Consider the following 11,881-nt stretch of genomic DNA (forward strand, 5'->3'; position numbering starts at 1 on the left):
CCTGTCACTCTGTAGGTATGTGTGTGTGTTTCTCACTCACTGACCCTGTCACTCTGTATGTGTGTGTGTTTCTCACTCACTGACCCTGTCACTCTGTAGGTATGTGTGTGTGTTTCTCACTCACTGACCCTGTCACTCTGTATGTGTGTGTGTTTCTCACTCACTGACAGCTGGCCTATGACCTCACCGGGATGCAGGGTCTCGCGAGGCCGCTGGTTCAATTTGGGGTCGAAGTTCGCGGGCGGTGCTCTTCTCCAAATCGTAATCGTAAGAGTTAATCAGTCATTAATAATTGGGAGCGCGTTGCATCAAAGGATCATGTTCAGTGGAAACGAGACTGGCTGACGGATTGGCTGCGGTAAATACTCGCTCCGCGACCAGGAGGCTCCTGGAACAGACCCACTTCCGCTGACGTTTGCGCGCTGAAAGATGGCGTCGTGCACGAAGCGACGGGCGACCGAGCCACGGCGCGAGGAGTCGGAGGAGAGCGAGTCGGGGGAAGGGTCCGAGGTCAGCAGCGAGGAATCGGTGGAAGACCTACAGGAGGTGAGGCGCTGAGGGGAGCCGCTCAACCGCCGCCTCTCGCGGGCCCGCGCGCGTCCAACCGCGAGAAGCAGCTCGAGCGCAGCGGCCGCGAGATCCATAAACACGTGGGCAGGAACGCGTGGCACAACGCAGAGCGAGAGAGAGTAGCCCGCACGGCGAGGGTGGGTGGGGAGAGATGCACTTGGGGGACTGTATTTTCTAGGTCCAATCCGGGGACACACAGGGTGGTGGGAGCGCAACAAAGTAGCCAGAACGAAAAATGTAGGTCATGCAGCCCAGCAATAATTTTTTTTTTAGCTGCTTGCATTTTAACAGTTGCACCACATACACTGCAAATGTCCGCAGTGGCTCAGTGGGTAGCACGTTTGCCTCTTGAGTCAGAAGGCTGTGGCTTCAAGACCCACTTCAGAGACTTGAGCACAAAAATCTAGGCAGATCGTCCAGTGCGGTACTGAGGGCGTGCTGTGCTGTCGGAGGTGCCATCTTTCGGATGAGGTGTTAAACTGCCAGAGTGACTATTTGCACTCGTTTTTTTGTGTGTCTGCGCATGCGCATGCCCTTTGAGCATAGGCCCTCGATTCGGCCGCGCATGTGCGGAGCGACATACAAGGAAGTCGGAAGTGGGAGCCATGCAACAAGCCACGTGGAACTGGATTTGCTTCTAGCTTTTGCATTATTTGGAACATTTTCGCGGCCTTCTGTGGGAGAGAAAACATCGGAGAAAGTGGGGTGGGAGAGAGAGAGATGGCGGGGGAGGAGAGAAATTAGGTGCAGGAGTAGGCCATTCAGCCCTTCAAGCCTGCACCGCCATTCAATAAGATCATGGCTGATCATTCCGGGAAGATGGATCACGTTCTTCCAAACCCCTTTACACCCACACCCGATATCTCGGAAAGCTCGGTGCGTGTGTGACAAGGGATATCATTGGTGTGGATGAAATCCGGAAGTCATGAACTGTCACTATTCACTTCATACCCAATAAACCTGTTAACAATCCGTGACCCCCACACAATACCCATCTATGGCTGCGGGGGCGGGGGGGATGGTGTGTGTAAGGTCAGAAACTTGTGATGGGGTATGGAATTTAGGCTGAGGGTGTCAGGAACTTGGGTTGGCGATTCCCAAGACCTATGCCAAGGCTTTTATTCAATGGCTTGTGCTTCAGTCCCTCGAGATGGTAGTGGATTTGCGGTGTTGCTTTGCTACTTTTCCTGTGTTATATATGTAAACCTGTATATACCTTGTGTAGCCACCAGAGGGCTCATCCCCTGAAATCCCAAGGGATCCCACAATCCCTTGGGAGCACCTGTACTTAAGGAGGCCTCACAGGCTGGAGAGGCACTCTGGTGACCTGCAATAAAAGACTACGGTCACACTTTACTTTGAGCTCGCAGTATCTAGTCAGACTCTTTATTCGTACATAACAACTGGCGACGAGATACAGACGATGAACCCAACGATGCCAAGAACAGTGGGCATCCTGGAGAAATTTTCGGAGGGAGATGATTGGGAAACCTTCGTGGAGTGACTCGACCAATATTTCGTGGCCAACGAGCTGGAAGGAGAAGCGAACGCTGCCAAACAAAGGGCGATTCTCCTTACTGTTTGCGGGGCACCAACGTATGGCCTCATGAAAAATCTGCTTGCTCCAGAGAAATCGTACAATGATTTGTGCACACTGGTCCGGGAGCATCTGAACCCGAAGGAAAGCGTTCTGATGGCGAGGTACAGGTTTTACACCTACAAAAGATCTGAAGGCCAGGAAGTGGCGAGCTATGTCGCCGAGCTGAGACGCCTTGCAGGACATTGCGAATTTGAAGGACATTTGGAGCACATGCTCAGGGACTTCTTCGTACTTGGCATTGGCCATGAAGTGATACTTCGCAAACTTTTGACTGTAGAGACCCCAACCTTGATTAAAGCCACAGCGATAGCCCAGGTGTTCATTGCCACCAGTGACAATACTAAGCAAATCTCTCAGTACACGAGTGCTGCTACAAGTACTGTGAACAAAATGATGATTTCAAATCGCAACGTACAGGGCAGGCCCCACATGCCTACAGCTGCACGTCCACAGATGTCTCAGAGTCCATCATCAAGGGTGATGAATGCAAGGCCATTAACACCTTGTTGGCACTGCGGGGGTGATCATTTCCATTCATGCCGCTTCAAAGGTACATTTGCAAGGGCTGTGGAACAATGGGACACCTCCAACGTATGTGCAGGCGAGCTGCTAATCCTGCAAACCACCATGTTGCAGAGGAGGTCAGATCCACGGCAGATCACAACGAACCAGAGCGTCAGACCGAGGAGGCAGAGATATATGGGGTGCACACATTTACCACAAAGTCCTCCCCAATAATGCTGAAGGTTGAATTAAATGGACTCTCGATGTCAATGGAGCTGGACACGGGCGCGAGCCAGTCCATTATGAGCAAAAAGACTTTCGATAAATTGTGGTGTAAGGCTTTCAAAGCCAGTCCTGACTCCCATTCGCACTAAACTGAGAACTTACACAAAGGAACTAATTCCTGTAATCGGCAGTGCGACTGTTAAGGTCTCCTACAATGGAGCGCTGCACAAGCTACCACTCTGGGTGGTACCGGGCTATGGTCCCACGCTGATCAGCAGGAGCTGGCTGGGAAAGATACGCTGGAACTGGGACAACGTTCCGAGCGCTCTCGTCCGTTGACGACACTTCATGTGTCCAGGTCTTAAACAAGTTCCCCTCGCTTTTCGAACCAGGCATCGCAGTTTCAAGGAGCAAAAGTGCAGATCCACTTAATTCCTGGGTTGCGACCCATCCATCACAAGGCGAGAGCAGTACCGTACATGATAAAGGGTGGAGATCGAGCTGAACCGACTGCAACAAGAGGGCATCATTTCGCCGATCAAATTCAACGAGTGGGCCAGTCCGATTGTTCCAGTCCTCAAGGGAGACGGCACCGTCAGAATTTGTGGCGATTACAAAGTAACTATCGATTGTTTCTCCCTGCAGGATCAATACCCGCTCCCAAAGGCAGCTGACCTTTTTGCAACGCTGGCGGGAGGAAAGACGTTGACCTCAGCCTACATGACACATGAGCTGGAGGGGTCACCGAAGGGCCTCATCTGTATCAACACGCACAAAGGTCTCTATTTAAAACAGATGCCCATTTGGAATTCGATATTCCAGAGAGACATGGAAAGCTTACTGAAGTCGGTCTCGTGCACGGTGGTCTTCCAGGACGACATCTTGGTTACAGGTTCGGACACAGTTGAGCATCTGCAGAACCTGGAGGAGGTTCTTAGTCGACTCAACCGCGTGGGGCTCAGGTTAAAACGCTCGAAGTGTGTTTTCCTGGCGCCTGAAGTGGAGTTCCTGGGGAGAAGAATCGCGGCGGATGGCATCAGGCCCACCGATTCGAAGACTGAGGCAATTGAGAAAGCACCGAGGCCACAATGTGATGGCGCTGCGGTCGTTTCTAGGGCTCCTGAACTACTTTGGTAACTTCTTACTGGGTCTCAGCACACTGTTAGAACCACTGCACGCCTTACTGTGTAAAGGAGACGAATGGGTGTGGGGTAAAAGCCAAGAAAATGCCTTTGTAAAAACTAGAAAATTGTTATGCTCAAACAAATTGCTTGTGTGGTATGATTCGTGTAAGCAATTGGTACTAGCATGTGATGCGTCATCGTACGGGGTCGGGTGTGTATTGCAACAAGCTAATGAATCTGGGAAATTGCAACTGGTTGCTTATGCATCCAGAAGTCTGTCTAAGGATGAGAACCTACAGCATGATTGAAAAATAAGCATTAGCGTGTGTTATTGGGGTAAAGAAAATGCATCAATATCTGTTTGGGCTCAAGTTTGAATTGGAAACTGACCATAAGCCTCTGATATATCTTTTTTTTTTCCGAGAGTAAAGGGATAAATACAAATGCATCGGCCCGCATCCAGAGATGGGTGGTCCTCATGCAACTATGCCATCCACCACAGGCCAGGCACAGAAAACTCTGCCAATGCTCAGTAGGCTGCCATTGCCCACCACGGTGGTGGAAATGACACAGCCTGCAGATTTAGTCATGGTAATGGGAGTATTCGAGAGTGAGCAATCACCCGTTACCGCCCAACAGATTAGAACCTGTCCCTCGTAAAAAATTGTGTGCTTCACGGGAGCTGGTCCCAGTGGAAATGCAGGAAGAGATAAAGCTGTACCAGCGGCGCAAAGATGAAATGTCATACAGGCAGACTGCCTTCTGTGGGGTAATCGGATAGTGGTCCCCAAGAAGGGCGGGGACACTTTCATCAATGATCTCCACAGTACTCACCCAGGCATTATAATGATGAAAGCGATAGCCAGAACCCACACGTGGTGGGCCGGTATCGATGTGGACTTACATTTGTGCACGCAGGAATCTAACACGTGCTCGCAGTTAAGCAATGCACCCAGGGAGGCGCCACTAAGTTTATGGTCTTGGCCCTCCAAACCGTGGTCCAGGGTCCATGTCGACTATGTAGGCCCGTTTTTGGTTAAAATGTTCCTAGTGGTTGTAGATGCGTACTCCAAATGGATTGAGTGTGAGATCATGTTGGCAAGCACGTCCGCTGCCACCACTGAAACCTTGCGGGCCACGTTTGCCACGCAGGGCCTGCCTGATGTCCTTGTGAGCGACAACGGGCCATGTTTCACCAGTGCCGAGTTCAAAGAGTTCATGATCCGTAATGGGATCAAACAGGTTACATCTGCCCCGTTCAAACCAGCATCCAATGGTCAGGCAGAGAGAGCAGTGCAAACCATCAAGCAGAGCTTGAAGAGGGTAACTGAAGGCTCACTGCAGACTCACCTATCCCGAGTCCTGCTTAGCTACTGCACGAGACCCCACTCGCTCACTGGGATTCAACCCGCTGAACTGCTCATGAAAAGAGCATTTAAGACAAGGCTCTCGTGAGTCCACCCTGATCTACGTGAACAGGTAGAGAGCAGGCAGCTTCAACAAAGTACATATCATGATAGCGGAAATGTGTCACGCGAAATTGAAATCAATGATTCTGTATTTGTGTTGTACTACGGACAAGGTCCCAAGTGGCTTCCCAGCACTGTTGTGACCAAAGAGGGGAGTAGGGTGTTTCGGGTCAAACTTTCAAATGGACTCATCCACCGGAAACACTTGGACCAAATCAATTCACGGACTATACAGAGCAATGGACCCTACCTTCTTTGACCCCCCAACATACACACCAGTGGCAACTGACACCGCGGTTGACCACAAAGCAGAACCCATCACCCGCAGCAGCCCAGCAGGACTCACCACACCAGGCAGCCCAGCAAGGCCAGCTGCACAGCAGCCCAGCGAGGGCCCAACAAACGATTCTACAAAACCAGCATTTGCACCGAGACGATCAACCAGGGAAAGAAAGGCCCCAGATCGACTCCCCTTGTAAATAGTTACACTTTTGACTTTGGTGGGGAGGGGGGAGGGGGGCGGGGGAGTGTTATATATGTAAACCTGTATATACCTTGTGTATCCACCAGAGGACTCATCCCCTGGCATCCCAAGGGATCCCAAGGTCACATTTTACCTTGAGCTCACAGTATCTAGTCAGACTCTTTATTCATACATAACACCGTTATTTTTGTCACGCATTATATTCCTCCCCCCTCTCCCCAAGCGGGAAATTGGAGAAGTGTGCCCAGTGAGGGGTGGCCCTGGGGCAAACCGGTATCGACCAATGAGATGTGTTACCTGTCCCCGAGTTCCGCTTCCAATAGACTACACAGTCATCACACCTGCGCAAACACAGCCGCCCCATTGGCCAGCACTCGCCCTCCACTTTGTCCTTTCATTGGTCCAAACCGAAGCCAATTCGGTCAAAGCCAAACTGTGGTCACAAACCGTGATACGCCCTTTCATTAGGTCAAACTGAATCCAATCCGGTCAAAGTAATTCAGCTGCAACAAACTGTGATCCGCACTTTCATTGGTCCATCTCTGCCAATGGGCAGCAAATCTGTTGATCCCTGTGAGTCAGAGTGTGGGCGCGGATTTACATAAGCTGAAATTAGGATGAATGGAGCTGCTTCAAATAAAATGACAGCTAGGGTATTTGGGGATGAGTTTCGTGACCCATGGACTCTTCTGGGGACATTGCACGGGGTCACAGTAACTCATCTGGGGACTGTCCCCACAAAACAGGGACTTATGGCCACCCTGAGATACACGGTGGGCGGGAAGAGGGATGCACCCGCACACTGGAGATAAGGGGTTGACTTATGAAGATTGGTTGGGCCTATACACATTGGAGTGAAGAAGAAGGAGATGTGATCTTACTGAAACATACAAGATAATGAGAAGGTGAATGCAGAGAGGATATTTCCACTCATAGGGGAAACTAAAACTAGGGGACATAGTCTCAGAATAAGGGGCCGCCCATTTAAAACTGACATGAGGAATTTCTTCTCGGAGGGTTGTAAATCTATGGAATTATTTGCCCCAGAGAGCTGTGGAGGCTGGGTCATTGAATATATTTAAGGCAGAGATAGACAGATTTTTGAGTGATCAGGGAGTAAAGGATTATGGGGAGCGGGCAGAGAAGTGGAGCTGAGTCCATGATCAGATCAGCCATGATCTTATTGAATGACGGAGCAGGCTCGAGGGGTCAAATGGCCTACTCCTCCTATTTCTTACATTCACACACACATTGGGATGGGTGGGGGGAGAGAGAGAGATAAGACACATTTGGCAAGAGGTGGTGGGGAGAGGAGGGAAGAGATACACTCTCAGGGAGAGAGAGAGCGATACACACACACACGTGGGGTGGGTGGGTGGGGGGGGGGGCGGCAGAAGAGGTGGACATGGGGTTGCACTGTGACATGACATCTTGTGTTTGGGGAGGGCTTTGTCAAGATCATGAGATATACATTCAAGATTGGGCTGTTCTCCCATTAGCACACCCATAACAACTGAGACTCATTCGATGGAAGGACTTCATCATTTATTATTTAGATTTATAACCATGATTGTACTGCTGGGTATTATTTCAGGATGTCCAAACAATGACCTGTGATTCATTCCCAGCCCTCGTGACCTGGCAGTTTGGCCGAAGAAGTTGAGATAACTTGTATATGTGCTTATATTTCTTTGTCACTGGTGGAAATGTGGAAAGGGCTGTTTTTAGCACTGTCCTCTCATTCTAAATCAGAGCATCTGCTAGTATCAGCAGTTTGAGATGTATGTGGATTAATGGAAACATTAATTTGAACTTTGGCCTACAAAGACACAGCATTTTTCCTTTCCATGGCTTCTCCTGATTTAACTATTTATTGCAATGAATTTGGTTGTGGCTTGCAGTGATACTTTATAAAATGTTAACGATTGGTGTCATTGGCTCTACAGGAGGTGCAAGTAGATTTTGAAGCACATACCATATCTGACAATGATTATAATGGAATCAAGAGACTGCTACTACAGGTAACTTGGAAAATGTGAAAATATTTTCAAGTAGTAAATTAATGTATGCTTACCACAGTTATAATGATGCATTCTGTTATCTTTTTGTTTGCAGTTATTTCTCAAGGCCAATGTAAACATCGCTGAACTAGCTGGCATCATTATACAGCAAAATCATGTCGGAAGTGTTATTCGGGTAAGGCAGCTGCAACCACAGTATGGTAATAACACAAGTTCTTAAATTCTATTACAATATACCAGATCAGAAGTGAGGGAAAGAACAAAGCCTTTGTTTCACAAAATACTGCTTTTGTTTTTGATCTTCATCTGCATTGCTGGAATAGGTTGATGTACTCGAACAGAGTTGAGTTTGACTTTCAGATAAATTTAGATTCTTAGTTAGTCGACATTACCTTTTTCAACGATAATGTTACAAAGTAAGGAACTGTTCACATTTACTGTTATGTAGCTAAAAATATTTTTCTGAAGTAAATGCATAATTTATTTAGAATCAGCACTTCAACAGTGGAAAAATGTACCACAACTGTAATGGCAATTAAAAAAATGGAAATAAAAGCTTTGTATTTGTATGTTTGGCTTAGCATGGATATAGGCTTCACTGTATGTTATAACTGGATCATTTTATATTTTAAAGCAAGCTGAGATATTGGATGGAAGTAGTGATGAAGACGACGAAGATGATGATGTCTTTGGGTTCATCACTGTTTTAAATCTGACTGAAAGAAAGGCAAGTACATCATGCTATAACTGAGTTGACCAGAAAGCTGCATTATGTTTGGGATTGAGTTATTCATCATGCTGGATTTGCATGTAAATGATAGCTTAGAAGTTTTTATGTTAGCCAGTTATTACTTGTTTCTCAATTATTGGAGACCGTGACTAAGCTCAATCTTTAGGTTCATGGAATATAGGGCATGTATCAAGTTGCTGTGATCGAAATTTCCTTGGTGCTTTGCCCTGGAGACAGACAATGCAACTATTTTGTAAAGTGCTGTTCTCTCCTCCTGTAGCATGCAAACTGATCTTAATTTTGGCAAAATCTTTGGAAACTAGAATTGTGCCAAGGGCTGGGGGCTACAAATGTTACATCCCTGTTCAGAAAGAGAAAAGTATAAGACAGGAAATTATAAGTCAATTGGTTTTACTTTCATTGTAGGTAAACTTCTAGAGTTCATTTAGGATGAAATTAGTGAATACTTAAGACATGGACTAATTAGGGACAGTCAACATAGATTTGTAAAGGCAGGTAATGCATGACCAATGTAATTAACTTTATGTTCTTGTATTTCGGGAAAATAGTCAAGAACAATTGGTTTTGTGCAGTTCAAAGTACAAAAACAAACTAGTTCAGAAATGACACACAGTAGAAGCTCAATCTAGCTAGATTCTTAAGTTCAAGAAATGTACTGCTATGAAGAAATGATGCGAGTGGAGGAATAAATGGACAGTGAGTCTTTAAGAAAATTCTCAAACTAGGAAGCGAGGGGAAGTAGACTGAGAATTAAGGATGGGTTGGAGAACGCTATGTGAGGTAGGTGCTGTGAAAACTTAAATTGTACCGATTAACTTTTATTACCTACTTATAGATGTGATGATTTTCCTTTCAGATGTTCATGAAATAATAAACCATTTACAAAGACATTATAATTATTAAAAACCAGTCTGACCAAATTGAATAAATTTGCTTAAATTATGGTCGCAGCACTCATCATTTTGATTTGCGCATTCTCCAAAGCTAAATTAACATCCACTGTATGCACTCCAGTGGGGAAGGTTTTCTGTGCTCTATGCGTCATGAAAGTGTAATGTTAAATGAATAGAAAGCAGAAACCAATAATATAAATGTCTTCAATACTATTTATTTCCCTAATAGCTTTCAAAATAAGCATAGTGTTTCTTCCATGTAACTGCTACAATAAACTTTCCAAGCCACTGCATATCGAATAATAGTAACCTTTTCAATAACTTGAATGATTTGTTTGCAAGTTTTTCTGAACATTGTGCACCATTTCATTATGCTTTTTTATAGTTTGTGAATTGTTTTTTTAATATACAGGAACAGTATAAATCACTGTATGGCTGACTGCCTTTTTGTGATCTCTAGGGAACTGAGTCTGTTGAACAGATTAAAGAATTGGTTCAGAGCCAGTGTGAGACCCATCACCAGAGTGCAGCTGAGCAGCTGGACAAAATACTAAATGACAACAGCAAGCCGGTCAGCTTTCTCATCAGTGAGCGTTTCATTAATGTGCCACCTCAGATCTCTCTGCCCTTGCACAAGCAACTCCAGTAAGGACCCCATACTGAGCTATTATGTTGTAATAAAAGGCCTATTTGTGAACAATCTGAGGGGGGGAACCTGATAAATTTCTAATCTAGTGACATAAATTAATACAGTAGAACTGGTTAAATGAGATGTGTCTCATTAACAGAAACAATGTATTGATTCATGTTTGGAGTAGACTGCTGTTCAGAAAATACTGTGATAATTGTACTTACTAGATAATGATATGCATTCCATAAGAACTTGTAAGCAGTTAAGACAAAAGGCATGTTTGTTAGGTGGCCTAAATCTATACTTTGCACTCTTAACTCTAGGCTGCTATATCTGAATGTGGACCAGCAATGTATTACTGATGTATAGGGATTAGATTTAATTTTTGTAACTTTAAAGGAGCTGTTTAAGTATTTTTTAAGTGTGTGTTGGCTCATTTTTAACTCAACTACTCCCATCTTCCCTGCGCCTTCTGATTAAGGTAGAGTAAACGTCACCAAAGACAGTCAATTGATGAATGCTTTCTAATGCAAATCTGCATGTAGGAAAAATATTTCTCTTTCTCGCTCGCCCACTCCTCACTAGCCCAAAAATCTACTAGCTAATCCTATGGTGATACTAGTGAATTAAGGCTGGTGGTGAGGGAGAATTTAAAAATTATGTATAATGTTATTTGCAAGATAGCACACTGCTGTATTGTAATGCCTTGTTAAAAGAATTGCACTTTAGTTTGCCATCCCATTTGTATATAGTGTATTTAGCTCATGGAATTTGTCCTCGTATTGTTGTTTTTTGATTCCCATACTATTTTGAATGTGTTTAGGGCTGAATTGATTGATGCCCAGAAGACCAATAAACCTTGTGGCAAGAGCCATTATTACCTTATGATTAGCAAAGCCTGTGTGGAAGTAGGAAAGAAAAACAAGCCACAGCAAAAGGGCAAGCAGAAAGAAGAATTACTGTTTGCAAATGCAGAAGATGAGTTCTTCTATGAGGTGAGTTCCTCCCCCCTTGACCTAAAAAAAACTTTGTATTTGGTAGGTTAGATCAAGCTTAGCAAGGAAGTGAATGAAGTTGTATGTTGAAGCTGGTTATCACAAATGTTTTTAGTGCATGGCTGAGTTTCATGTTTAACGAGATCTGCAAATGAGGAAAACATTTTAACAATGGAGATGTTTCCATTACCATTTATTTAAACTGAAGAAATGCATCATTTTTATTTTGTTTATTTTAGTATTGTTAGTTTTGACTTTCCAGTTCTAAATGATCTGCTTTCATTCTAGCAAGCTGTTATGAAATTCAGCTACTCCGTGGAAGAGGAGACCGACAGCTGTCTGTCTGGACGCTGGTCTTTCAGTGATGTTCCGATGAAACCTCTTCGCACAGTTATGCTAATTCCTGCTGACCGCATAAATGCAGTTATGGACAAACTCAAAGAATACCTATCGATATAACCAACTGTAACTATAGAAATCATTCATTTTGGGTAAATAAATTGGACTATGAAGGTTCAAACTGTAAATATTGTGCAATTATTTTATCCTATTTTAGTATTGAGATGTGAATGAAACCTTTGAATAGAAAAATAAATAACTACTTGTGATGTTTC

General features: G+C 45.1%; 2 protein-coding genes across 3 annotated transcripts in view; one reads left to right on the forward strand and one right to left on the reverse strand.

Annotated features, from left to right (window-relative positions):
• uros (uroporphyrinogen III synthase) overlaps positions 1-623 on the reverse strand; it is a 36,608-nt gene extending 35,985 nt beyond the window's left edge. The window contains exon 1 of one of the 2 annotated variants that reach the window (XM_070876749.1): positions 188-623. The gene's annotated coding sequence lies outside the window, so the exon portion shown is untranslated. The remainder of the gene's footprint in view (positions 1-187) is intronic. The other variant, XM_070876748.1, reaches the window with a different exon arrangement.
• bccip (BRCA2 and CDKN1A interacting protein) lies at positions 286-11,787 on the forward strand. Its single transcript, XM_070876747.1, has 7 exons — positions 286-546; positions 7,923-7,997; positions 8,092-8,172; positions 8,632-8,724; positions 10,102-10,286; positions 11,096-11,267; positions 11,556-11,787. Exons 1-7 carry the CDS (start codon positions 430-432, stop codon positions 11,724-11,726), a joined length of 894 nt encoding a protein of 297 aa, XP_070732848.1. The 5' UTR covers positions 286-429; the 3' UTR covers positions 11,727-11,787.
• The last annotated feature ends 94 nt before the right edge of the window (positions 11,788-11,881 follow it).

The sequence above is a fragment of the Pristiophorus japonicus genome, chromosome 3, assembly GCF_044704955.1.
Source record: "Pristiophorus japonicus isolate sPriJap1 chromosome 3, sPriJap1.hap1, whole genome shotgun sequence".
NCBI lineage: Eukaryota > Metazoa > Chordata > Chondrichthyes > Pristiophoridae > Pristiophorus > Pristiophorus japonicus.

What these genes read in the sequence shown, in the direction of transcription:
- bccip (XM_070876747.1), top strand. Translation starts at nt 430, where the DNA reads ATGGCGTCGTGCACGAAGCGACGGGCGACCGAGCCACGGCGCGAGGAG. An exon ending in TAAATCTGACTGAAAGAAAG is followed by an intron (nt 8,725 to 10,101) that starts GCAAGTACATCA and finishes TGTGATCTCTAG; the next exon opens with GGAACTGAGTCTGTTGAACA. An exon ending in CCCTTGCACAAGCAACTCCA is followed by an intron (nt 10,287 to 11,095) that starts GTAAGGACCCCA and finishes GAATGTGTTTAG; the next exon opens with GGCTGAATTGATTGATGCCC.